The sequence below is a fragment of the Helianthus annuus genome, chromosome 7, assembly GCF_002127325.2.
Source record: "Helianthus annuus cultivar XRQ/B chromosome 7, HanXRQr2.0-SUNRISE, whole genome shotgun sequence".
Taxonomy (NCBI): domain Eukaryota; kingdom Viridiplantae; phylum Streptophyta; class Magnoliopsida; order Asterales; family Asteraceae; genus Helianthus; species Helianthus annuus.
In genome coordinates, this window is record NC_035439.2 from 144,676,247 (window position 1) to 144,701,411 (window position 25,165).

A 25,165-nucleotide genomic window follows, 5' to 3' on the forward strand; every position below is an offset into this window, starting at 1 on the left:
TATGTTTGCAATAATTATTATCACTCGTAACATATTCATGTGTGTTGTCAGTGATCTTGCAAATGATATCTGGTCAATTGACTTTGTCAATTTTGTGTATTTTCAATCCAGTGTGAACCTTTATATCTCGTAAGTTATATTTATGAAGACTTGTTAAAAAGAGTGTTTAATATCTAAATGACAATGATAACATTTAGTAATCAATATCACCTGCAGATGATATCACACGCAACATAGCCTTTGAACAACTAATTAACAAGGAATTAGATAGATAGAAGCACTCTACAACTATATTATTTGCCAAATGGATCTAAACGCAACCAGTTGAATGTCGCGAACGCATTATTTTTTAACCATAAATACCAAAATATAGAACAAACTACCAGGTCGGCAAATAGCATGGCATGGAAATTTGATGATTAATTATAGGTAACAGAGAAAGGGAATGGACATTGAGGTTCGTTTACTTCAACAACGCCTTCAAGCATCTGGATAACCTTCCTCATGGTTGGCCGCATTGAAGGATTTTCTTGTACGCACCAAAGCCCAACCTTAACAAACATCGTTAGCCTCTTGTAGTCATCCAAGGCCTCCAAATCATTCTCAAGAAACACTTCCAGTCTACCTTCTTGGTAGCAATCCCATGCCCAATCAGTTAAAACCACCACCACATCCTTAGAATCACTCTCGTTAATAACCACACTCTTTCTGCATGAAATCATCTCTAGTAGCAACACACCAAAGCTATAGACATCAACTTTTACTGTGATCGGGGTGCTCCTAAACCATTCAGGAGCAACATATCCTTTTGTTCCTCGTATTCCAGTACTCGTTCGACTTTGATCCATCATCAAAAGCTTTGCCAATCCAAAGTCAGAAATTTTAGCATTGTAGCAATCATCAAGAAGTATGTTTTGCGGCTTTATGTCACAGTGGATGACTTGGGTGCTACATTCTTCATGGAGGTATGCAAGTCCCTTTGCGATGCCTACAATAACATCACTCCTCAATTTCCAACTCGGTTTCATGTCTCCAAAAAGAAAGCCCGCCAACGTGCCATTGCTCATGTACTCATAAACCAATAGTCTATGATCACCATCATCACAATAACCAAGAAGTTGGACCAAATTTTTGTGATGAGTGTTTGATATAGCATTGACCTCGCTCTTGAATTCCTTTTCACCGTCTTCAAGCACCCTATCTAACTTCTTCACTGCCACAGTTTTTACCCCTACTACGCCTTTATAAACCGTCCCAAAAGCCCCCTTTCCCAGTTCATCCTTGAACTCGCTGGTAGCTTCGACCAACTCTTGATATGTGAATCGAGGAAGATTGGTATCAACCAATTTACTACTTGGGTAATGACTTATTGTGGTCTTCTTGTGTATCAGAAGAAACCCACACAAATCACACCACACAATAAGAAAATTACAAACACACATGTACTTAAGATCACAACTATCAAGCTTCTCTGATTGTTCTTTTCCTTTGAAGATACATAAGGGGTTTCATTAGGAAGGTCACCTATCCGATATTTCAGGAAGGCCTTCACAACTAGTGAAGGATCCTTCTTTCCATTAGAGAGTGGAAGCTTCTTCTTCCAGCATCTCTGGTCTCGGTAAATCGCAACAGCACATAAACAATCTTGTAAGCAGAAAGTTTTGCAAGTTTCTTCATTAGTTGGCTCCACACGCACATAATCAGATCCTGGCCAATCAATGTTGGTGAGTTCGATGAAATCAAACTGGTTTCCATCATAACCTTCATCGCAGGTTGGAGCGGAAACAGGCTTGCAATCACCAATTGGATCATTGGGATCAAGCAAAGAAAACCCCTTCGGGCACTCACAGTTTACGCGGTTACCATCAAGGCTGCAAACACTGTTAAACCCACAAGCTCCGGTACCATCGGTCCCATCGATCCAGTCACATATGTAGTCTGGCAGGGGCCGTAAAACTGTCCAGTCTGTATTGCCAGTAGGATTCTTGGGGTAATAATATTGAGTGAAAACCCCATTAGATTCTAGAGTTGCTCTTTGGTAATAAAGTCTAGAATTAATTGCATCTTTCCGATTAAGATCTACTATTTGGCCACTTCCTTTCAATACATACATGTATCCTGTCTCGTCATAGATCAACTGTTTACCAGCAATCGACCTATTGGAGTCACGGGTGCCACTTCTATAGTACGTGTTATATAAAACACCAGATCGTATATCGCGCTTCCTAAGAATAAGATTTCCATCTTGAAGCAAAGTCAACTGAAATCTTCCCAAAGTGAAGTTTGTTTCGCTTATCTTTGATATTAGCTCTCCAGATCTCTCCATAACCTGAGTAGGAAGTATTGTATCTGTTGGAAAGCGAAAGCTCTCCCACACCTTGCGGGAAATGCCATCAACAATCACAAAGTTACCAGTATCGTTCATAAAACCATATGCACGATCCGAAATATTGGACTCTGAAGTCCATACCTCTTTGCCTTGAGGATCACTTAGTACGAGCCCACGCCCATCACGTAGCTCAACTTTTGATCCTCTGGGCACCATAGGACCACCTTTTGGATACCAAACGACGGTCTTATTAGGTATTTTGTCATACCATATGGATAACATGTAGGTCCCTTTTCTCGGAGGATCGAGAACAAACCTAAACCTTGTTATACTAACCCACTAGCGAGTGCGGAATCCAAGCTAGTAGGCAAACCGGGATGAAGCAAGAACAAACACAAGAACACACAAAGTTCACCGATTAACACCACTGTATTAATACGTATGAAGGTTTACGATTACAAGCACAAGGTTTACAATCTGTTTGCAAACTCTCTAAAGTATGTGTGTGTGTGTTTTCCAGCAGAGTTTCTCTAACTCTCTATGTGTGCATCTGTCTAACACTAACACACTGCATGGGTATTTATACCCATACCAGCAGGTCTTGGTCGAAGGATCGATAGATGGTCCGAAGGATCATCTATCGATGACAGGGAGCTCGAACGATCAGCGTGGACATCGAAGGATCATCCTTCGATGTCTAATGGTTGAACCATGGTCGAACCATATCTTTCGAGCACCTCGAAGGATCAGTTGTATCCTTCGAGGCTATCCTTCGATCCAGACAACATCATGTTGTCCAAGTCAAACTAGGAGGATAGTTAACTTGGTCAACTTACAGACTGATTTAGGACATCGTTTATATACAGACCGAATACAGACAAAGTACAGACACAAGTGCACCAACAAACTCCCCCTTGGCTGTAGCTTTGTCTTTATCTTCTATAGTTGCAGACACGTCTTGAACTTCGACGGTCTTTGGTCTTCGAGTTACCAAAACTCTGATGTCCTTTCAAGTCTTCAATGTCGGAGGATCTTCAAAGTCTTCACGTCTTGAAGGCAGAGAGTGTATCAACAAACTACCCGTATCATGTAGGAAGTGTGTTGACAAACTCCCCCTTAACATAAGCTCCCCCTTGAGTTATGCTCGTGAAATACTTTAACTTTATGAAGTGAGATCCTTGTGGTGTTGATGATGGCCAGCGGCAACTCGATCATCTTCATCTTTTGAGCGCCTTCTCGTCGTGTCTTCATTCCAAAGCTTGTCATCGACCATGTTCTCCTAGCCTTTAGAATCTGCACATGCAAGAAATCTAAACGCGTAATGAGAACAACTGCTTGGAACATGGTATACACAAATGACACACGAATGACCATGTCACAATCAAACACTGTCCGACAGTTTGAAAGTTTAATAAATTTTTCAATTTTAGTCTTTAACTTTCAAAACATGCAAATTTCGACCGTTTATGAAGATTTAGTCAGTTCGGTTTTCGTTCAGGTTTCAGGTAACGAAGACTTCGAGCTCCAACATCGTACGATCGAAAATAAAGTAGAAAGAAAATCTTTTTGGCTTTTATAAAGTTTATATTAAAACACACCTAAACTCTTTTTGGTATTTTTGAAAGTAAAAGACAACAATTTAAAATCCTTTGAGTGTTATCAAACGACATCACCGCTAATGTCGTGCTGATATGCACCAAACGACGAAACTGTTTAAAAGAAAAACAATAAAGGTTAAGCAGTAAATAAATATATACAGACATTCTTTTTGCGAGTTTCGAGGGTAAGAGAATCATATCAGTGTACGGTCATGCCAAAACACTCTTGTTGTTCAGTTAGTTAACATTAAGATAAGCATCCTATAACAATTATCGGTATTGTTGTCCACTTAAGCTCAACTTATCAGATGTAATCATGGCGAGAGGATACGTTAAGGTATGATTTATACTTACCGACCGGTGTTCATCCACATCACGACACATTCCCGTATCAAGGTATGCACGAGAGTTCATCTTACCGGTGAGTATACCGATTATCATCTGTTTGACCGTATAAAATTGTGAGATACTCACTTATTTTGATTTGAAAACAAGCCCTATGTGATATAATCACTTATTGATGAGGAACTTGATTTTCGTATGCATGAGGGCACAGGTGCAAGTCCGTGAACAGGTCAGTACTTCCGTACAGCAGAGAGACGAACTTGACACCCGGATAAATGTGATATTTTTATCACTTATTTGATTTGGACATGTGATTGTTTATCACTTATTGAGGTCGAATGCAGTATGCAATATGTACACGTATGTATAGTATCATGGAAGATCTAGACTTGCGTCCCCGTTATTTTTCGGTAAAAGATACAACCATGATACCCAGATGATAAGCAGCATAAAGACCGAATATCTCAGAACCTCGGCAATCTAGCAAACGAAATTTCGGTACTAAGACCATATGCCAATGAATGGTTCCCACCTGGTCTTCAGTCAATTAAGATTTATATCACCCTGCACACTTTAAAATGATTGTGAGCCTACCGATACATCTTATATAGGGCTGCTTATCGTTTTGCATTTAAGGTTTAAAGAGGTTAGGATAGACCACTGATGTACTATCATTTTCTCTTTTGCTCGCCAGGAAACTCATTTTTGATTTTCTATTGTTTTTGTGTTTTTGAAATTTTTCGATGTTTTTGTATTTTCTGAGTTTTGGATTTACTCCCCCTAAAATCAACAAACTAAGATAAATTTAAAAACACACAAAGATATTTACAAAAATGATTTTCCGATGTTGGTTTACTCTTGCTTGACCTTAATGCCATTTACCAATAATAAGAAGTCAAATCTAGATTTGTCAAAAGCTTTGGTAAATAAGTCGGCACGTTGGTCATCGGTGTGGACCTTAACAACATCGATTAGCCTTTTCTCAAAGCAATCACGTATGAAGTGATATTTGATTTCGATGTGTTTGGTCTTTGAATGCTGCACAGGATTTTTAGTGATATCTAAAGCAGCAGAATTATCAACGTATATAGGAGTAGTTAGGAATTCAAAACCGTAGTCCCGCAATTGTTGTTGGATCCAAAGAACTTGTGAACAACAACTTGAGGCAGCAATGTATTCGGCTTCGCATGTTGATGTAGCGACACACGTCTGCTTCTTGCACTGCCAGGTGACTAGGCGATTTCCTAAAAACTGACATCCAGCCGTTGTGGATTTACCGTCGATTTTACATCCGCCAAAATCAGAATCACTGAATGCGACCAAGTCAAAGTTATTATCCCTAGGATACCACAGACCGGTGTCTGGATAAGCCTTCAAATAACGAAAAATCCTTTTGACAGCAGCAAGATGTGAGGCCTTCGGGTTGACTTGATATCTGGCAAGCAGGCACGTTGGGTACATTATATCTGGCCTTGATGCTGTGAGGTACATAAGGGATCCGATCATCGCGCGATAGTATGAAGGGCTAACAGGTTCACCCTTCAAGTCAGGAGTTATTCCGTGATTAGTTGGCAGTGGGGTACCAATGGGCGTTGCATCGGACATCTGGAACCGGCTCAAGATGTCTCCAACATATTTAGTCTGATGGATGAATATCCCAGACTCCGTTTGTTTCACTTGTAGGCCCAAAAAGAAATTCATTTCCCCCATAGCACTCATCTCGAACTTATCCTGCATGATGCGCTCGAAATTCCTACACAAAACATCATTAGTAGAACCAAAAATAATATCATCAACATATACCTGTACCAGAAGAAGATCTCCATCTTGTTCTTTGATGAAGAGAGTACAATCGATAAGACCTCTTCGAAAACCGTTCTCCAGCAGATATGTAGATAAGGTTGCATACCAAGCTCGTGGTGCTTGATGAAGACCATAGAGAGCTTTGTTGAGCAACCAAACCCGATCGGGATGAACAGGATCTTCAAAACCTGGAGGCTGTTCGACATATACCTCTTCTTCAACCACACCATGTAGAAATGCACTTTTGACGTCCATCTGGTAAACCTTGAATCCTTTGAATGAGGCAAAAGCCAGAAAGATCCGAATAGCTTCCAGACGTGCAACTGGTGCATAGACTTCGTTGTAGTCGATACCCTCTATCTGACGAAAACCTTGAACGACTAAACGAGCTTTGTTTCGAATTACCACTCCACGGTCGTCTTTCTTGCACTTGAAGACCCATCGAGTGCCAATCTTCTTGTAATTCTCAGGCTTTTCAACAAGCTTCCAAACACCCAGCTTGTGAAATTGCTGTAATTCTTCCTGCATGGCTTCAACCCAAGCACTGTCTTTCAATGCTTCTTTCCACGACTTTGGTTCTTCTTGTGACACGTAACACGCGAAGGACCAGTCATTCTGTTGGCCAGATTCTCTTATAGCTGAATACAAACCAGCATTCCGGTTGTTTCTCAGTTGATTACGCGTCTGCACACCGCGATGGACATCTCCTATGATATTCTGCTGTGGATGGGTATCGTGAATCCTCATTTCAGGATTATCCGGTACACGAGCATTGATACCCAAATTATTCAGATTAAGATCAACAACCAACTCCACACCAGGAATGTGGTTAGAGGTGGATGCATTTCCTTCAGCAGTATCGATATTCTGCGTATGAGGTGTATCACCAGAGGCACCTTGAACAGGAGCAGCTGGAGCTGAAGATCCTTCGGCTGCATCATGATATTCATCATCTTCAGAAGAGTCATTATAGTCAGCAGCATCTTCATAAACCTCATTTTGAACCATATTATTGACTGACGTAGAAGCTTGAGGGTCAACAACAATAGGTCTAACCAATGGCGAGACAGCAGCGTTGTCACTCTCCAACAGCATCCGAGCAGCTGCTGATTCTTCGTCAAAGGTTGGCAGATTAAAGGAGTCAAATAGCCCATCATAATCGAACATCCACGGATCACCCGGAGCCCTAACAGGACTCGTGTACCTTTGAACCCTAACTTCGCTCCAAAGCTCAATCTTTTTAGTAGCTAGATTCCAAACACGAAAATTCGGAGTAGCATATCCAAGGAAGAAACCCTCGATAGCTCGTGCACCAAACTTTCCATCCGGCTCAATCATAGTACAAGGAGCACCAAACGGTTCAAGGTAAGAAAGATCCGGTTTCCTTCTCTGAAGGAGTTCGAAGCAAGTCTTGCCATGTCTCTTAACTGTAAGAACTCTGTTCAACGTGTAGCAAGCAGCCGATACAGCCTCTCCCCAGAATTGAATAGGGAGTTCCGACTCTACTAACATTGTTCTTGCAGTTTCAATAATAGTTCGATTCTTCCTCTCAGCGACACCATTTTGTTGTGGAGTATAACGAGAACTGTACTCATGAAGAATGCCTTTAGAAGTACAAAACTCATCCATAACTTGATTCTTGAATTCAGTTCCATTGTCGCTTCGGATCCTTTTTACTTTCAACGTATAGAGATTTTCCAACATTGTAAGAAGATCCTTGAGGATGCCAGGAGTTTCACTCTTGTGTGCCATAAAAGATACCCAAGAAAATCTAGAATAGTCATCAGTAACTACTAAACAATAAGCATCACCAAACGTTGTCTTGTGCTTCATAGGTCCAAATAGGTCCATATGAAGACGTTCGAGAGGCATGCTAACAGTGTTGATTTTCTTCAAAGGGTGAGACTTCTTTGTTTGCTTCCCCTTTTGGCACGAGACACAGATATCTTGTAGATGAAAACTTCTCACAGGCACACCATTCACAAGATTATTTTTCACCAAATGGTTCATTTTTCTCAAGTGAATGTGTCCCATTCTTCTGTGCCAAGATATAGACTCCTTTTCTGTGGCTTTTGAGACAAAACAAGTAACTTGTGCAGATGTTGTAATCGCCTGGCTCATGTCGAGAATATAAAGATCATTAACTCTCGGAGCCGATAAGAGAATCCATTCTTGTGGAATTTTGAAGCCAGGCTTCAGCACATAGCAGCCAGCATCATCAAAAATCACTGAGAACTTTTTATCGCAGATTTGCGACACACTGAGAAGATTGTGATCAATTTGCTTCACATAATTGATCTTGTCAAAGCACACGATACCATTGGAGATACTTCCTTCTCCAGTGATGTACCCTCCTTTATCACCCGCAAAAGCAACATACCCTCCTCTGATATTTCTCACGTCATACAGGAGCCGTAAGTCGCCAGTCATGTGCCTGGATGCTCCACTATCAACAATCCAATGACTATTAATAGTTCCTCCTAGAACATCCTGCACATGTCAGATAAACACATCAGTTGAGAATGGGGACCCAAGCCTTAGTGGTCTTGGGTCGTCCCTTGGCATCACGATACGTAAGCTCTATCTCTTGATGGTTTTCAAGAACAACTGCTCCCCCTGAATTGTCACCCGACTTAGGTAACCAAGTTTGTCTTTGCCTACCAGTTTTTGAAGATTCTGGTTTTACAGGTTGTGACACTCTTGGTTCCTTTTGAACTGTTTTAACTTCAGATTTTAAAGCTTTTTCAACAGTTTTTATGTTCTTACGTCGTAGTTTAGTTTCTTGTTCTTTTACAGTTTGTTTATCTTGTTTAGGTGAAACTGACCGACGTTGAGGGTGAACTGCTTCAGGTGGAGCCTTTTCAACTAATTTCTTCTTTGGAGCATTTGGGCAATTTCTGATAATGTGCCCAATTTCTCCACATTTGAAACAAGTTCTCCTTTCAACAGACTTAGGAGAACTTGATCGACTGCCAGATGTTGAGCTTGTAGAACCTGAGGTACTAGCTTTTTCATCACACCCGTTTGTGTGTTGGGTGTAATTGTTATCACTGTTTCGTTTCAAAATCTTGACTTGTTGTACAAAATCAGTGTTTGATTTGTTTTCAAAAGTCTCAATTTTATCTGTACCTTTTGATGCTACAAACTTAACATCTTTTCCCTTCTTCATGTAACGAGCTCCTTTTGATTCAACTTTAGCCTTTGGCTTTGGAGCTCATTGTGGTTGTTTACCCTTAGAAGCAGTCGGTTGTTGAGTGGTTGGAGATTTTTGATTGCCAAACTGTTTCCTAATCTCAGCCTTAGGAATTGGATCACATTGTGTTACCACAATTCCCGGCAGTGTTTTTCCCAAAAATTTGTTTGTATTGTCTTCAAAGACTTTGTCAATCAAAGATTTATTTACATTTTTAATTGGAAAAACATGATCTGAATAGATTTTATTATCTCCAACCAAGGTGTACAACACATTACTGCTTTTGACAGTAGACACACCTGTCTTATCAACCTTGACAGGATCAATCACTTGCTTCTCAACAGATGGAAGCTCAGGAGTATCAGGATCACAAAGGATGTGATTCTCTCGAGGAATATCTACTCCTTTCATCTTGCTAAGTGATTTATCCTGATCACTTACAGCCACATCTGATTCATCATCCGATGTCTCATAGTCCTCGATAATTGGAGGACTTTGTTTCATGGATGGTGAACTTTCTTGTTCCTTAGGGGCTGTGTTTGAAGAACTGTCCGATTTGAACCCTAGGCCAGTAGAAAATTCCTCAAAGTTCAAAGGCACACTGGGTTCATACCGAGGCATTTCCTCTTCATCGGGCATCTTGGTATAGTTGTCCATCAAAGGGGGTGGACACGCCTTATACCCTACACCTTTCACGTTACCTTTCAGTTGTTGAACGTCTATGATGTGATCAAGCACAAATCGGGAGTTAGAATAACTATCCAATTTCTGTTTGATCGCATCATGTTTGCATTGGGCAATGGCTAATTGCTTCTTAGTTTCTTCCACAAGGTTAATGTATTCATTTATACTTACTTGTTTGTGGTAAACTACTTTGTTAACCTCGGACACATTTTTCTTTAATGTTTCTATTACAGATTTAAATTCTTTTTCATTCCGGGTTAAAGCCATGTTTGCCTCTTGGCATTTTGACAGTTCAATAACCAAATTCTGATTATGACTATGAAGCTTTTCTGATTCAAGCTTCATTTCTGCACATGATTTACAAATACTAGGAGCAGGAGGTTCAGAAGTTACCTGACTAGTAGAGGCTGAACCATTTGCCATAAAGGCAGTTTGAAAAGAAAAAGCTCCATCTTCAGAGAATAGCTTTTCCATTTCCATTGATGTAGCAGCAGCCTTCCTAATCAGAATTGATTTCTGACATTTAAGCTCATCAGCTTCATTCAGTAGCTCCTGTATATCATCATCTCCTTCTTCATTCACATCCGGCTCTGAGTGATTATCCCCAGAAACAGAGCCTTCTTCATCCGAACTGCCCGAATAACCAGAACTGTCATCGCTCCCAGAAGATTCTTCTTTATGAACCTGCTCGATGACCTTAGCATACAATGCAGTTCCACTTCCCTGATCACCATCACCAAACTGAACTGACCAGTCACATCCTTCATCAGCTTGAACAGCCAAAGCCCGATTGTGATTGGTAGCTCCAGGCTGTCCCTGATTGTTATTCACTGCCACCATCCTCCGTTCACGGTTTTCTTGTTGGGCATTCACATTAGTCTGGTTTCTGAACGGGTTGTGATTGCCGTGTTTTGTTGGTCGAGTGCACTCACGTTTAAAGTGCCCTTTCTCGCCACAGTTAAAGCACGTGACGGCATTAATATCAAACCCATACTTCGTGTTTTTCTTTCCCTCCAACGAAGTTCTTCCAGTTCGTGCCATGAAATCTTTTGCCCTTCTAACCGCACTAGCAAAAGCCCATTTAATATCCATCAACTCCATTTCTTCCTTGTCGATCTGATCATAATCTTCATTGGTCATGTTGATGTTCCCAAGCTGACCAGCTACCAAACCACAGTAAGCACTGACCATGGTGTTGATAATTTCCATATGTTCCTTAGCAACTTCAATACTAAGGTGTGAAAGATTTGAGTTGTCGACTCGGATTGTGTGATGACTTTGAGGCTGAGGTTGAGGATTGCTTGTATAGTGAGCTTGCTGTTGTTGTTGTTGAGGTTGTGGTTGTGGCTGTGTTGGAACAGGAATGTAAGACCTCGGATCGAATTGAGGTTGTGGTGGAGCAGCTGTTGATTGAGAAAATGGAAAGGAACTCGTATTGGACACAAAAGCAGTTTGAAGCTTCGGTTGCTGAACAGAACTAGCTGAAGGACCAAAACCAGGCAAATACATTTCTGTATTCTCAGGAGCTGGAGCACGCCTTGCTTTCCTAATTTCTTCATCATTTTTATGTTCCAGCTTCTGAATGAACTCATAGATGTTAATCTCATCTAGAGCTTTAGTATGCTTCAACAGCTCAATAAACGAACTCCATTTTGGGGGTAGGGCGTCAGCAAACCTGTTCACCATGTCTTGTTGAGTAGCTGCCACCCCATAAGCACACATTTCACTAATCAAATGATAGAAACGTGTGGTCATATCATTCAGACTCTCGTTTTCCAAAAACTGGAAAGATTCAAATTCTTTCTTCAACAAATCATGCCTAGACTTTCGAGCAGCTGCATTGCCTTCTCCTCTAGCAACTAAGGCATCCCACAATGCTTTCGTGGTCTTGCAATATGAAAACTGATGGTAGATGTCTTTGTTGAGTGCTTGAGTAAGTATGGCATAGGCCTTTTTCTCCAATTCATAAGCCTTCTTGTCATTTTCAAGCATGTTGGCGTAACCTTCTGAAGTGGATGCTCTGCTTTCAAGACTTTCATTGAATGCATTGACAAAACACATCCAAAGGTCGGTGCTTTGTCCTTGAACATATGTGTGAAAGCGGCCTTTCCATGACGGAAAATCGTTCATGTGGTTCAGCTTTGGTGGACGATTGTTACTGCCTGTTTCACTTTCACTAATCAGAAGATTCTGAAGACTTTGACTTTGATTGGATACCAAAGCCCATTGACACGAACTTATTGATTGTTGTTGTTTTGGAATGGCACTCGTCATATATTCAGCCATCGACATCTGTTTCAGATCTGGTTGTGGATCCGTACTCCAATCCCAAGGACTTGTGCAACTCATTGTGATCAAAAATTAACAAATAACCTACACACCACAAACTGTTAACAACAAACAGACAACAATTGAAAAATACAATCTGATCGAAAGATCAAGACTTGTTCGAAGGATCAACAGTGATCGAAAGATTACTGTTGAGTTTCGAGCAATAGTCTTCGAAAGATTCTCAATGAAAGATCCTTATCTTTCGACTGATTATCACGAAAGATTCAATGTTCGAAAGATTTATATCTTTCGAATACTGATCTCGAAGGATTCACAATGAAAGATCCTTATCTTTCGAGATGTATCCTTATCTTTCGGACAACCTACTTTCGAAAAGATTTCAACTGCGAAGGATAACCCTTAGACTTCGAAAGACTACTCGAAGGATGCTAATCTTTCGAGCTGTCTCCAATCGAAAGATGTCGAAGGATATCTTTCGATGTCGAAGGATATCTTTCGAATCCTCTGACACACCTGACACGAAAGGACAGGTTGGTGGAAAAGGTGATGTGTTGATGTACCAACTTTCGGCAGAAAGGATGGTTCTGCAACAACTTTTCACCAAACAATTGACTTTCAAAAATTTTTGCCAAAATAAGCAACCTTATCTTCAAGAACTGGTCACCGGAAACACACCGGAGATATGGCCGGAAAAATCAAAGTTTCACAAAAACGATTTTTATGTTACCCAAACCGACCCCGAACACTCCCGATAGGTTTAGTACGCGTTTTTATGCAGAAAACTACCAAAAACGGGTGCTAAACCAAGTGTCCAAACACACCAAGAACTTGAACAAACCGGTTTTAAACAAGGTAAAGAGCGAGGCTCTGATACCACTTGTAGGTCCCTTTTCTCGGAGGATCGAGAACAAACCTAAACCTTGTTATACTAACCCACTAGCGAGTGCGGAATCCAAGCTAGTAGGCAAACCGGGATGAAGCAAGAACAAACACAAGAACACACAAAGTTCACCGATTAACACCACTGTATTAATACGTATGAAGGTTTACGATTACAAGCACAAGGTTTACAATCTGTTTGCAAACTCTCTAAAGTATGTGTGTGTGTGTTTTCCAGCAGAGTTTCTCTAACTCTCTATGTGTGCATCTGTCTAACACTAACACACTGCATGGGTATTTATACCCATACCAGCAGGTCTTGGTCGAAGGATCGATAGATGGTCCGAAGGATCATCTATCGATGACAGGGAGCTCGAACGATCAGCGTGGACATCGAAGGATCATCCTTCGATGTCTAATGGTTGAACCATGGTCGAACCATATCTTTCGAGCACCTCGAAGGATCAGTTGTATCCTTCGAGGCTATCCTTCGATCCAGACAACATCATGTTGTCCAAGTCAAACTAGGAGGATAGTTAACTTGGTCAACTTACAGACTGATTTAGGACATCGTTTATATACAGACCGAATACAGACAAAGTACAGACACAAGTGCACCAACATAACAGAAAGCTCTCTTTTTGCTGAATTCGTTGGAACCCAAAGGCAAAATCACCCGAAGGTGAGAGCCATGGTCTGCCATTTTCTGTTGCTGTGAGCGATGTACCCACCGGTACATAACCAGTTCCATTTATTTGTTGTGCTACAATCGAAAAGGGTAGAAAGATGGTTGAAAGAATGAGATATAGGACTCTAGCCATAGCTGAAATGATGTGCACTACTACGATATGAAAACCGTACCAGCTATAAAGACAAAGATTTTAAGTAGTTAACAAAGTTTTTCTTGACATGCAAATAACTGAAGTTTCAATAATAAAGAAGTTGAACAAGTCTTGAGTTCGAATGTGGCTGTAAAGGATTGATCTTGACACTTCAATTCCATAAGAAGAAAGTAACATGGAACACAGGCCCACATTAGAATTTCCACATTGAAACTGTGGACCGTTTCTGGACAGCATATATATATGACAAAATGTCCCCCTAAAACAAAATGAGGTGTCTTAAGAATGCTTACGGTGACAAGGAAATAAGTTGAAGAAGTCTTTCTTTACTTGTCTAATTATCCTGTCAAAGTCCGTATTATTAACGAAGTAGGAGCGAAAAGTCTAGATCAACGAAGTAGAAACAGAAGCGAAAGCCTCTATACCTAGACTATACGCTATGGAATCACCGGTGGACCTACCCACAATGGTGGGTGGACGGCCGCACCCCTTGAAAAAAAAGTTTTTAGTGCTAATTTTCGTCGAAAATCCCAACCGCACCCCTTGGATTTTTTCAACCGCACCCCTTGAAAATTTTCAACTGCCTTCCTTAAAAAAATATTATGAATTTATAAAAAAATAAATTAAACATTGATTACAAATATGTAAGTATATAACAGTCCATGGCCTTATTCCCACAAGGGAGTTTTCACAGATTAATTGATTTATTGGGTTTCCTCCTGAATTGGTGTTTAGACATTATAGCCTAGTGGAGATGGATATGAATGGTTCTGCTGGTAGCACGATGATACTCGGTGCTCCGTCAGTGACCAAATTTGTCGTTCAAAAATTTTTCTGCACCCCAAGGAAAAGTTTCTTGGGTTCGCCACTCACGCCCCCTCCACGTGGTCACCTAGCGCAGCGTGAGGTGGCATGAAACACCGCCTCAAATAAACCGGCATGAAGAGGGGAGGCATTTAGGGAAGCACGGCTAAAGGAGGGGTTGGTGGGTGGGGCCCTTTCCCATCAAACAATCACTTGATTTCGTTTTTTTTTCTTTTCTTATTGAACTTTTTAGATTTTAATATTGTTTTAATAGGGCGTGAAAACCTGTGAAACGGAAAAATGGAGTGAAAAAAGGTGAATGGAAGTAGTGCAGTGAGGTTGCAGATACTTTATGACATGGAATGAACAAATATGAAATGATAGTGGATAGCCTTAACTAAGTAGAAGCGAAAAGTCTTTGTCCTTATAACTTGTGACTCATGTTGATTATATCAATATACACGGGTCAAAGACAAAGTCATAGTACCCTAATCATATGTTTATTTAGTTAAACATAAACATGAATATATAATTAGAGCTATTTATTTTTGATGACGATGATGAAACGATAGTGATTCCCATTTAGATGCTTTTGAGTGATGGAGATTGAGAGAGAATACTTGATTGGTGTTCTTAAGTTTTATTATTTTCACAACTAAAGATCATGATGATCATCCATTATTATTAGTTACTAGAAACTCCTTGTATTCTTCATATTAAAGCATCTAAAGGGAAATCATAATAGTTCCTTAACTACTCGGACTACTCGGCCTGTACTCGGACTACTCGGCCTTGGACTCAGACTAGTCGGACTTGTATTCAGAATACTTCGGACTTGTACTCGGCCTACTTAGCCTTGTACTCGGACTACTCGGCCTACTTGGCCTTCTACTCGGACTACTCGGCCTTATACTCAATGAGATTTGAACTTCAAACATGTTTCATTTTAAATTATACTCATTTGACATGAATTATGCTTCTTTTAACATATATATAATATATACACCAATTAATTTTCTTTATATTTATCATGTCCGCGTACTCCCCGAGTACTCTCCGAGTACTCCGATTACTCCCAACTCCCCAGTCGGCCGACTAGGGACCGCCTAGCGACTTTTGCAACACTGGTTATGTCATATTGAAAAAGTTAATTCAGATGATCCAAAGGTCACGTTAAGGATATTTCTAATAATTCCGTATTATTAATGAAGTAGGAGCGAAACGTCTATGAACAGCGAAGTAGAAGCAGAAGCGAAAAGTCTCCATACTCGACAAAGTAGAAGCGGTCCTTTTAACTTGTGGCTCATGTAACTCGTAATTTAGTTCCGTAAAAACTTGCTAGTTTAACTCAAGCTACCTGGCTCATATAACCATTCTACATGAGATAGTTTGATTGAATCAATTTCCATCATTAATTTTCAATGTATATTAGTAAGTGTGTGCTCTATTGTTCATTTATTTAATACTTGTATAATTTGAATTTTATATTGACTCTTTATTTGTGACTCCACAAGCTAGCTTGAGTTGAAGACAACGATTACAAATAGATACACAATAAACCCTGAAAAAGAACCGAACCAAACCAAACCAAACCAATCAATTCCCTCCTAAAAATACCTGACCGGTTCACTAGAACCGTTTTAGAACCAGAACCAGTTTTCAGAGAATACCCGGTTTTGTGCAACTGCCAACTCTAATGCCTATGGCGGACCTAATAGTTTCATATTTAATTTCACAGTATTTACAAATTTAATTTATACTGAACCTTTTTTTCAAAGAATATAAATTCAATTTTGCATCATTGTACAGTTACCAGTTGTCACATTACAATTTACAAAAGCAAATACCTGGGTTTTTAAGGTTTTACCAAATATTTTTCCAACCATTTTAACACGTACTTAAAAGTATTTATAAAAGAGTTGAGTTATCTTACCAAGACTTTGGGTTCGTTTTATTATTGAATCTCAAATAAAGTGGATTTGTTCTATACAAATTCCATATTTATAAATGTAAAATATGTTTGCAATAATTATTATCACTCTTAACATATTCATGTGTGTTGTCAGTGATCTTGCAAATGATATCTAGTCAATTGACTTTGTCAATTTTGTGAATTTTCAATCCAGAGTGAACCTTTATATCTCTTTAAGTTATATTTATGGAGACTTATTAAAAAGAGTGTTTAATATCTAAATGACAATGATAACTTTTAGTAATCAATATCACCTGCAGATGATATCACACGCAACATAGCCTTTGAACAACTAATTAACAAGGAATTAGATAGATAGAAGCACTCTATGTTGGTGCACTTGTGTCTGTACTTTGTCTGTATTCGGTCTGTATGTAAACGATGTCCTTGTCAGTCCTGTAAGTTGACAAAGTCAACCGTCCTCCTGGTTTGACTTAGTCAACAGTTGAAAGATGTACTGTGTCGAAGGATAAGAGGTCGAAGGATAATGTGGATCCTTCGACCTCATCGAAAGATATGGTTCGAATCATAGACCTCGAAAGGTAATCTTTCGAGGTCCTTGATGATCTTTCGAATACTTGGTCTTCGATAGATGATCCTTCGGACCATCTATCAGATCCTTCGATCAGACATGCTAGGCTGGGTATATATATACCCATGCAGTGTTGAGTTTAAGACAGATGCACACAGAAAAGTCACACAGAGAGACACACAGCAGAGAGCATCCTGTCCGAAACACTCACACACTTTGAGAGTTTATAGAACATTTCTGTAAACATTGAGCTTGTAACCGAACCCTCATTGCATTAATACAAGTTGTGTTAATCGGTGAACTTGTGTGTTTGTTTCTCTACTTGCTACTAACTCGGTTTGCTTGCTAGCTGGGATTCCGCACTCGCTAGTAGGTTTGTATAACAAGGTTTAGGTTCGTTATCCTCCGTGAAAAAGGGACCTACAAGTGGTATCAGAGCCTTGGCTCTTTACCTTGTTTAAAACCGGGTTTTTTACAAGTTTTGGTGTGTTGAAACACTTGGTTTTGCACCTGTTTTTTTTTACTTAGTTTCTTGCATTTTCTTTGAGTAAAAACGTGTCTAAACTAACCGGGAGTGTTTAAAGTGGGGTTGGGTAACTTAAAAACTTGTTTTTGAGTGTTTTGGTGATTTCCGGCATACTCCGGTAACTATTCCGGTCACCGGACTGTGTGGATAAGATTGTCCATATTTGGTAAATTTTCAGGTCATTTCAAGTTGGTAGAAATCTGTGTCAGACCTTACCTCCTTTTGCCGAAAGTTGACTTACCAACCTGTCACCTTTTCACCAACCCATCACTTTGTGCCAGTGTGTCAGAACCTCTCGAAAGATATCCTTCGACCTCGAAAGACTATCTTTCGATCAAAGAAGGCTCGAAAGATTATTATCCTTCGACCCATCCTTCGAAGTCCGAAGCATATCTTTCGATAAAGGAATCTTTTCGAAAGACAGGTGTCCGAAAGATAAGGATTTAACTCGAAAGATAAGGATCTTTCAAAGGGGAATCCTTCGAGTTCTTGAATCTTTCGAAATCATTGTTCGAGATTCAACAGTGATCTTTCGAGCACTGTTGATCCTTCGAACAAGATTTGATCTTTCGAAGTGTGGTCTGTTTATTGCTAACAAGTTTCTGTTTTCTTTTAAGATCTTTCGAACTAGGGTCCTTCGACTGTGTGTGATCTTTCGGGTGCTCATCATCTTTCGTGACTTGGACATAGAATTTATTTTTCTTGTCAAAGATGAATCCGAGTTGGTGGGGAAATCCGGCTCCAGACAGTGGAAAATACATGAATACCAGTCAATCTCCATCATGGGCCGAATCTCCGGTATCTACATCCTCACAAACAAATGCCACTCCAGCTGGTCAATGGGCGTTTGTTTCAAATCAAACTCCGAGTATTCAAAGTCTTCTACTAAGCGAAAGTGAAACCGGAAGTTTGAACAGGCCTCCAAAGTTGATGCATCTTAATGAATATCCGGGATGGGTTGATCGTTTCCATACATACATTCTTGGTCAAAATACAGAGTTGTGGTTGCGGTTCACTACGGAATTCGATCAATCTATCGAGGTTGCTGCTTCTTCGACAGCTACATTTGCCGATCTTCCTGATGATCAAAAGAAGACGTATGACTTAGAAAAGAAAGCATACGCTATTCTCACTCAAGCACTGAGCAAGGATATTTATCATCAGTTCGTCAGTTTCAAGACTACGAAGAAGCTGTGGGATGCATTGAAGACAAGAGGAGTAGGTAATGAAGCCACACGTCAACTACGACGAGATCTACTGAAGAAAGAATTCGATGGCTTCACATGTATGGATAAGGAGTCCTTGGGAGATATGACAAGCCGTTTCTATCACCTACTTACTGAGCTGACCAACTTTGAAGTCACAACGACTCCAACAGAGGTGGTAAAGAAGTTTGCCGATGCATTGCCTCCTCAATGGAATAACTTCCTGGAAATCTTGAAGTACAACGGAACGTTGAAAACTACAAATATCAACGATTTCGTGCAGCTTCTGGAGAACAAGGATCAGGAAGAAACGTTGAAGGCAAAGAGAGTTGCAGTGCCACAGAATCCAGAGATGTATTATGGCACCTCCACTTCTTCATCTGCAAAAGCCGGTTCACATGCTCCACTTCAAACGGCGTTTGTCACAAGCACGGATATGTATGGCAATCCAGTGCAAGTTCCTGTAAAGCCGCCTCCAACCACAGATCTGTATGGAAATCCAATACAACCACCTCCTCCTCCTCCTGCTCAACAACCACAATATGCGTGTTATGGAGGAACATCATCTGCTGCAGGTCAACAATCAAAGCCAAATACAGTACAGCTTGACACTTCAAGCTTCTCTAAAGTCAGTGTAGAAGTAGCTAAGGAACACATGGAGCTACTTAACACTGTAGTGAGCGCGTACTGTGGGTTGATAGAAGGTCAGATTGGAAACATTAATCTGACACAAGAAGATTACAGGCAGATTGATAAGGAAGAGATGGACTTGATGGATATCAAGTGGGCCTTTGCGAGTGCTGTGAGAAGAGCAAAGGATTGGATGGAAAGTACTGGCAGAACCAGCTTGGAAAGTAAGCGAGACACCAAGTATGGGTTCGATAAGCAGGCTGTTAAGTGCTTCAACTGTGGTGAACGGGGCCACTTTAAAAGGGAATGTACAAAGCCAGCACAGCACGGGAATCAAAATCCCTTCAGAAACCGAGGCAACCAGCAGAATCAGAACAGAAACACTGAGCGTTCATTGGTGCCTGCAAATAACCAAACCAACCGAGCACTTGCAGTTCAGGTGGATGAAGGTTGTGACTGGTCAATCCAGTTGGGTGGTGATGCTCCTGATGGAACAGCATGTTTTGCTCAAATTGTGAAAGAGTTAGTTCACACCAGTGGTAGAGAATCTTCTGCCAGTGGTGGTGAATCGTCTGAAGATGAAGACTCTTCTGGTTATAGCAGGAGTGCTGATGAAGAATCATCCAATTCTGGTGATGATCATATGGGTGAGACATCAAATGCAGCAATCGATGCAGATATTGATGAACTTTTGGAGGAAGCTGCAGCAGAAACTCAAAGAAGATCTATTCTGGTGGATCAAGCTGCTTATACTTCATCTTCTCTCCATTCAGCCTTTATGGCTAATGTCGAAGGTTCATCAAGTCAGGTATGTGTCGATGAACCCACTGCTGTTAATTGTGATGAATGTGCTAGGTTGCATGCTAGATGTGCTGATCTGGAGAAAAGTATGTCTGAGTTGCAAGGCAAACATGATGCTTTACAAGCTAGTTTGTTTGACTTGCAAGACAAACATACTACTGTGAATGAGAATTTGAGTGACTTGCAAAGTAAGCATGACGCTTTGCAAGAAAAATATGATGTGACCTTTCTCCACAATCAGAAATTGACTGTGGATCTCTCAAAATGCACAGAAGCCAACATGTTTCATGAAAACCATGAAAAAGAATTTAAGTCAATGATTGAAACATTAAAGAAAGATAAAACTGAATTGACAAAAATGGTTTCAAGAAAACAGACGGACATTAATTTGTATATCTCTCGTCTTGAAACAATGCAAAAAGAGATGGCTTGTGTGAAAACCGAAAGTGATGCGATCCAACTCAAGCTAGACAGTTATTTGAGCTCTAGCTATGTGTTAGATCACATCATTGATGTTCAGAAGGAAAAGAGAGATGTCACATGCATAGGCTACAAGAAGTGTCCACCACCAGTGAGACATAATTATGACGCCATGCCTGATGAAGAGGACAGTGTATTCTTTGAACCTTCTGTGCCTCTAGATGTTAAGGAGTTTGCTGCAGGACTCGGATACCAAAAGGAAGTATCCTCAGATTCAGATGTGTCAGCAGATACATTTGTGAGTGCTGAACAGAATCAAGATCCTCCAGTTGTGATTGAGGATGCTGATTCGTCTGATGATGAATCTGATGATACTGTCCCAGCAAAGTCTGATGCGGTAGTCAAAAATGAGGACATACCTCTTGAGAATCACATTCTATGTGATCCTCCTGTACAACCCGCTAAGACTATTGCAACTGAGTCCTCATCTGCAGAAGAGCCGGAGAGTGTGAATTTGCTGTACACTCTAGTTGGTGATGATAAAATTTACTCAGACAAAGATTTTCCCATTAAGAATGTTAATCAATCCTTAATCTGCAAAGTCTTTGAGAATTCGACGAGTAAGTTCTTGGGAAAGGCAGGACCTAAAGTTACAGTTACACAGTGTCCTCCTATTCCAAAGGCTGAAATTCGAAAACAATTTGGTAACAAGAAATTACCAACAGTGCCAACACAGCAAAATCACACCAAACCCAAAGGTAAAACACCGGCTCAAGCTAACAAGAAGCCGAACCAAAAGAAGAAGAAAAAGGTCAACTTTGTGAAATCGACGGGAACGGACAAAATTGAAAAGTTTGAAAATCAATCTAACTTAGATTTTGTCAAGAAAGCTATTGTCGAGAAAAGAAATGAACCAAGCAGTTCAAAACCTAGTACCTCGGGTTCACAAAGTTCAACATCATCGGCTAGACGATCACATGATTCTTCGGGGTTTGTAGAACGAAGATCATGTTTTGAATGTGGAACCATTGGACATATTATTCGTAATTGTCCATATCTTCATAAACAAAAAGGAAAGGTTGATGATCCCCGTGGCAAAACTGACCATAAGCCAACTGTTTCCATAAAACAAGATCCCCGACTTGTAAAAGAAAGGGAAAAGAAACAGAAAAGGCAACAGGTCAAGAAAATTGAAAAAGCAATTAAAACTGATGTGGTTCAAAAACAATCTGTTGCTGTAAAACCAGAAACTTCTACAATTTCAAACAATCAAGAAGTTAAAATTTTAAAGAAAGATACTGGTAAAACAAAACAGACATGGAAACCTAAATCGGTTACTGAATCAGGGGGACCATCACAATTCACCAACCATCAAAGACAAGAAGTTATTGTCATTGATGAAAATGGAAGACCCAAGACCACAATGGCTTGGGTCCCCATCTCCAACTAATTCATTTGAGTTCATGTGCAGGGTGCTTCAGGAGGAACTATCAGTAGTCACTGGATTGTTGATAGTGGGGCATCCAGGCACATGACAGGCGACATAAAGCTTCTCTACGACGTTAAATCTATTAGAGGAGGTTATGTTGCTTTTGCTGGAGATAAGGGTGGATATATAACGGGTGAAGGAATGATATCTAACGGGATTGTCAGCTTTGACAAGATCAATTTTGTGCAACAACTTGATCACAATCTTCTTAGTGTTTCTCAAATTTGTGACAAGAAATTTTCAGTACACTTTGATGCTAATGGATGTTATGTGCTGAAACCCGGCTTCAAAATTCCAAAAGAATGGATTCTCTTGTCGGCTCCAAGGATAAATGATTTGTACGTCCTTGACATGAGCCAAGCTATTACTACGTCTGCACAAGCAACTTGTTTCGTTTCCAAAGCCACAGAAAAAGACACTATCTCTTGGCACAGACGAATGGGTCACATTCACTTACGCAAAATGAATCATTTGGTTTCAAATGAATTGGTGAATGGTGTTCCCCTCAAAAATTTCCATCTTCAAGACGTCTGTGTTTCGTGCCAGAAAGGAAAGCAAACAAAGAAGAAGCACCCTACAAAGAAGATCAACACGGTGGCAGTTCCTCTTGAACGCTTGCACATGGATTTGTTCGGTCCTGTCAAGCACAAGAGTATTCGGGGTGATCAATACTGCCTCGTGGTTACTGATGATTATTCAAGATTTTCTTGGGTTGCGTTCATGGCACACAAGAATGAAACCTTTGGCATCATCAAAAACTTGATCATTCAGATTGAGAATTTGTATAAGTTGAAGGTTAGGCAGATACGTAGCGACAATGGTACTGAATTTAAGAATCATTCCATGGCGGAGTTCTGCACTTCAAAGGGTATTCTTCATGAGTTTAGTGCAGCTTATACTCCTCAACAGAATGGTGTCGCTGAACGTAAGAACCGCACATTGATCGAGACTGCTAGGACAATGTTGGTAGAATCACAGTTGCCCATTCCATTCTGGACTGAAGCTGTGGCCTCTGCATGTTACACATTGAACAGAGTCCTTACAGTCAAAAGACACAACAAGACCTGCTTTGAGCTTCTTCAAAAACGGAAACCAGATTTGTCTTATCTAGAACCGTTTGGAGCTCCATGCACAATCATCGATCCTAATGGAAAGTTTGGGGCAAGAGCAATTGATGGATACTTTCTTGGGTATGCCACCCCTAACTTACGAGTCTGGAATCTAGAGACTAAAAGGGTCGAGGAATGGTCTGAGGTCAGAGTACAAAGGCACACCTTGCCAGTCAAAAATCCGGGTCAACCTTGGATGTTTGAGTACGATGACTTTTTCAATTCGATCAATGCTGAAGCCGTTGAAGAAAATGCTGCGGCTAGGATGTTTTTCGAGAGTGACAATGCAACAGTTTCACCGGTGGTTCGTCCAATTCTTGTGAATCAAGAACCATCTTCTTCGGTGAACAACAATACTCTCAACAATGAGGATTTTCATGATGCAAACGAATTGAACGAATCTTCAGAGGATGATGAATTTCTAGATGCAGATCAGGAAGCTCCTACAACAGCAGTTCATGGTACTTCAGAGGGTACTCCTCCGGTGGATGCCCATAGGACAGCTGAGGCTACTGCATCATCCTCTTCGTCAATTCCGGGTCTTGATTTGGTTGTTGATCTTAATCTCAACAATCTGGGTATAAATGTTCCAGTTCCAGATAATCCAGAAACAAGGATTCATAATACCCATCCTCAACAAAACATCATTGGAAATGTGCAAAGTGGCGTTCAAACAAGAAACATGTTGCGAAACAACAACAATGCAGGCTTGTATGCAGCTATTCGAGAATCCGGGCAACAAAACGATTGGTCCTTCGCGTGTTATGTCTCACAAGAAGAACCAAGAACGTGGAAAGAAGCCTTGAAAGATAACGCTTGGGTTGAAGCAATGCAGGAAGAACTGCAACAGTTCCAGAAGCTGGGTGTCTGGAAACTCGTAGAGAAACCTGCTGGATACAAGAAGATTGGTACCCGTTGGGTTTTCAAATGCAAAAAGGATGACCGCGGAGTTGTTATCCGAAACAAAGCACGTTTAGTCGTTCAGGGTTTTCGTCAGATTGAAGGGATCGACTACAACGAAGTCTATGCACCAGTGGCACGTCTCGAAGCAATTCGAATCTTTCTAGCCTATGCGTCCTTCAAAGGATTCAAGGTTTATCAGATGGACGTGAAAAGTGCATTTTTACATGGTGTGGTTGAAGAAGAGGTGTACGTCGAACAGCCTCCAGGTTTTGAAGATCCTATCCATCCCGATCGGGTTTGGTTGCTAAACAAAGCTCTTTATGGTCTTCATCAAGCACCGCGAGCTTGGTATGCAACCTTATCTCACTATCTGTTGGAGAACGGTTTTCGTAGAGGTCTTATCGACTGTACTCTTTTCATCAAGGAACAAGATGGAGATCTTCTTCTGGTACAGGTATACGTTGATGACATTATTTTTGGTTCTACTAATGATGTCTTGTGTAGGGAATTCGAGCGCATTATGCAGGATAAATTCGAGATGAGTGCTATAGGGGAAATGACTTTCTTCTTGGGCCTACAAGTACAACAAACGGAGTCTGGGATATTCATCCATCAGACTAAATATGTTGGTGACATCTTGAGCCGGTTCCAGATGTCTGATGCAACGCCCATTGGTACCCCATTGCCAACTAATCACGGAATTACTCCAGATTTGAAGGGAGAAGCTGTTAGTCCCTCAAACTATCGCGCTATGATCGGATCTCTTATGTACCTCACAGCATCAAGGCCAGACATAATGTACCCAACAT

At 40.5% G+C, this 25,165-nt stretch overlaps 2 protein-coding genes across 2 annotated transcripts; both read right to left on the minus strand.

Annotated features, from left to right (window-relative positions):
* Positions 1-419: 419 nt before the first annotated feature.
* On the minus strand, positions 420-2,585 carry LOC110869056 (G-type lectin S-receptor-like serine/threonine-protein kinase RLK1). The gene has a single exon (XM_022118352.2). The coding sequence runs from the start codon at positions 1,440-1,442 to the stop codon at positions 420-422; it is 1,023 nt and encodes a 340-aa protein (XP_021974044.1). The 5' UTR covers positions 1,443-2,585.
* Positions 1,578-2,611, minus strand: LOC110867127 (G-type lectin S-receptor-like serine/threonine-protein kinase LECRK3). The gene is made up of 2 exons (XM_022116264.1): positions 1,693-2,611; positions 1,578-1,609 (listed from the first exon to the last, which is right to left on the minus strand). The coding sequence occupies exons 1-2, from the start codon at positions 2,609-2,611 to the stop codon at positions 1,578-1,580; spliced, it is 951 nt and encodes a 316-aa protein (XP_021971956.1).
* Positions 2,612-25,165: the final 22,554 nt, after the last annotated feature.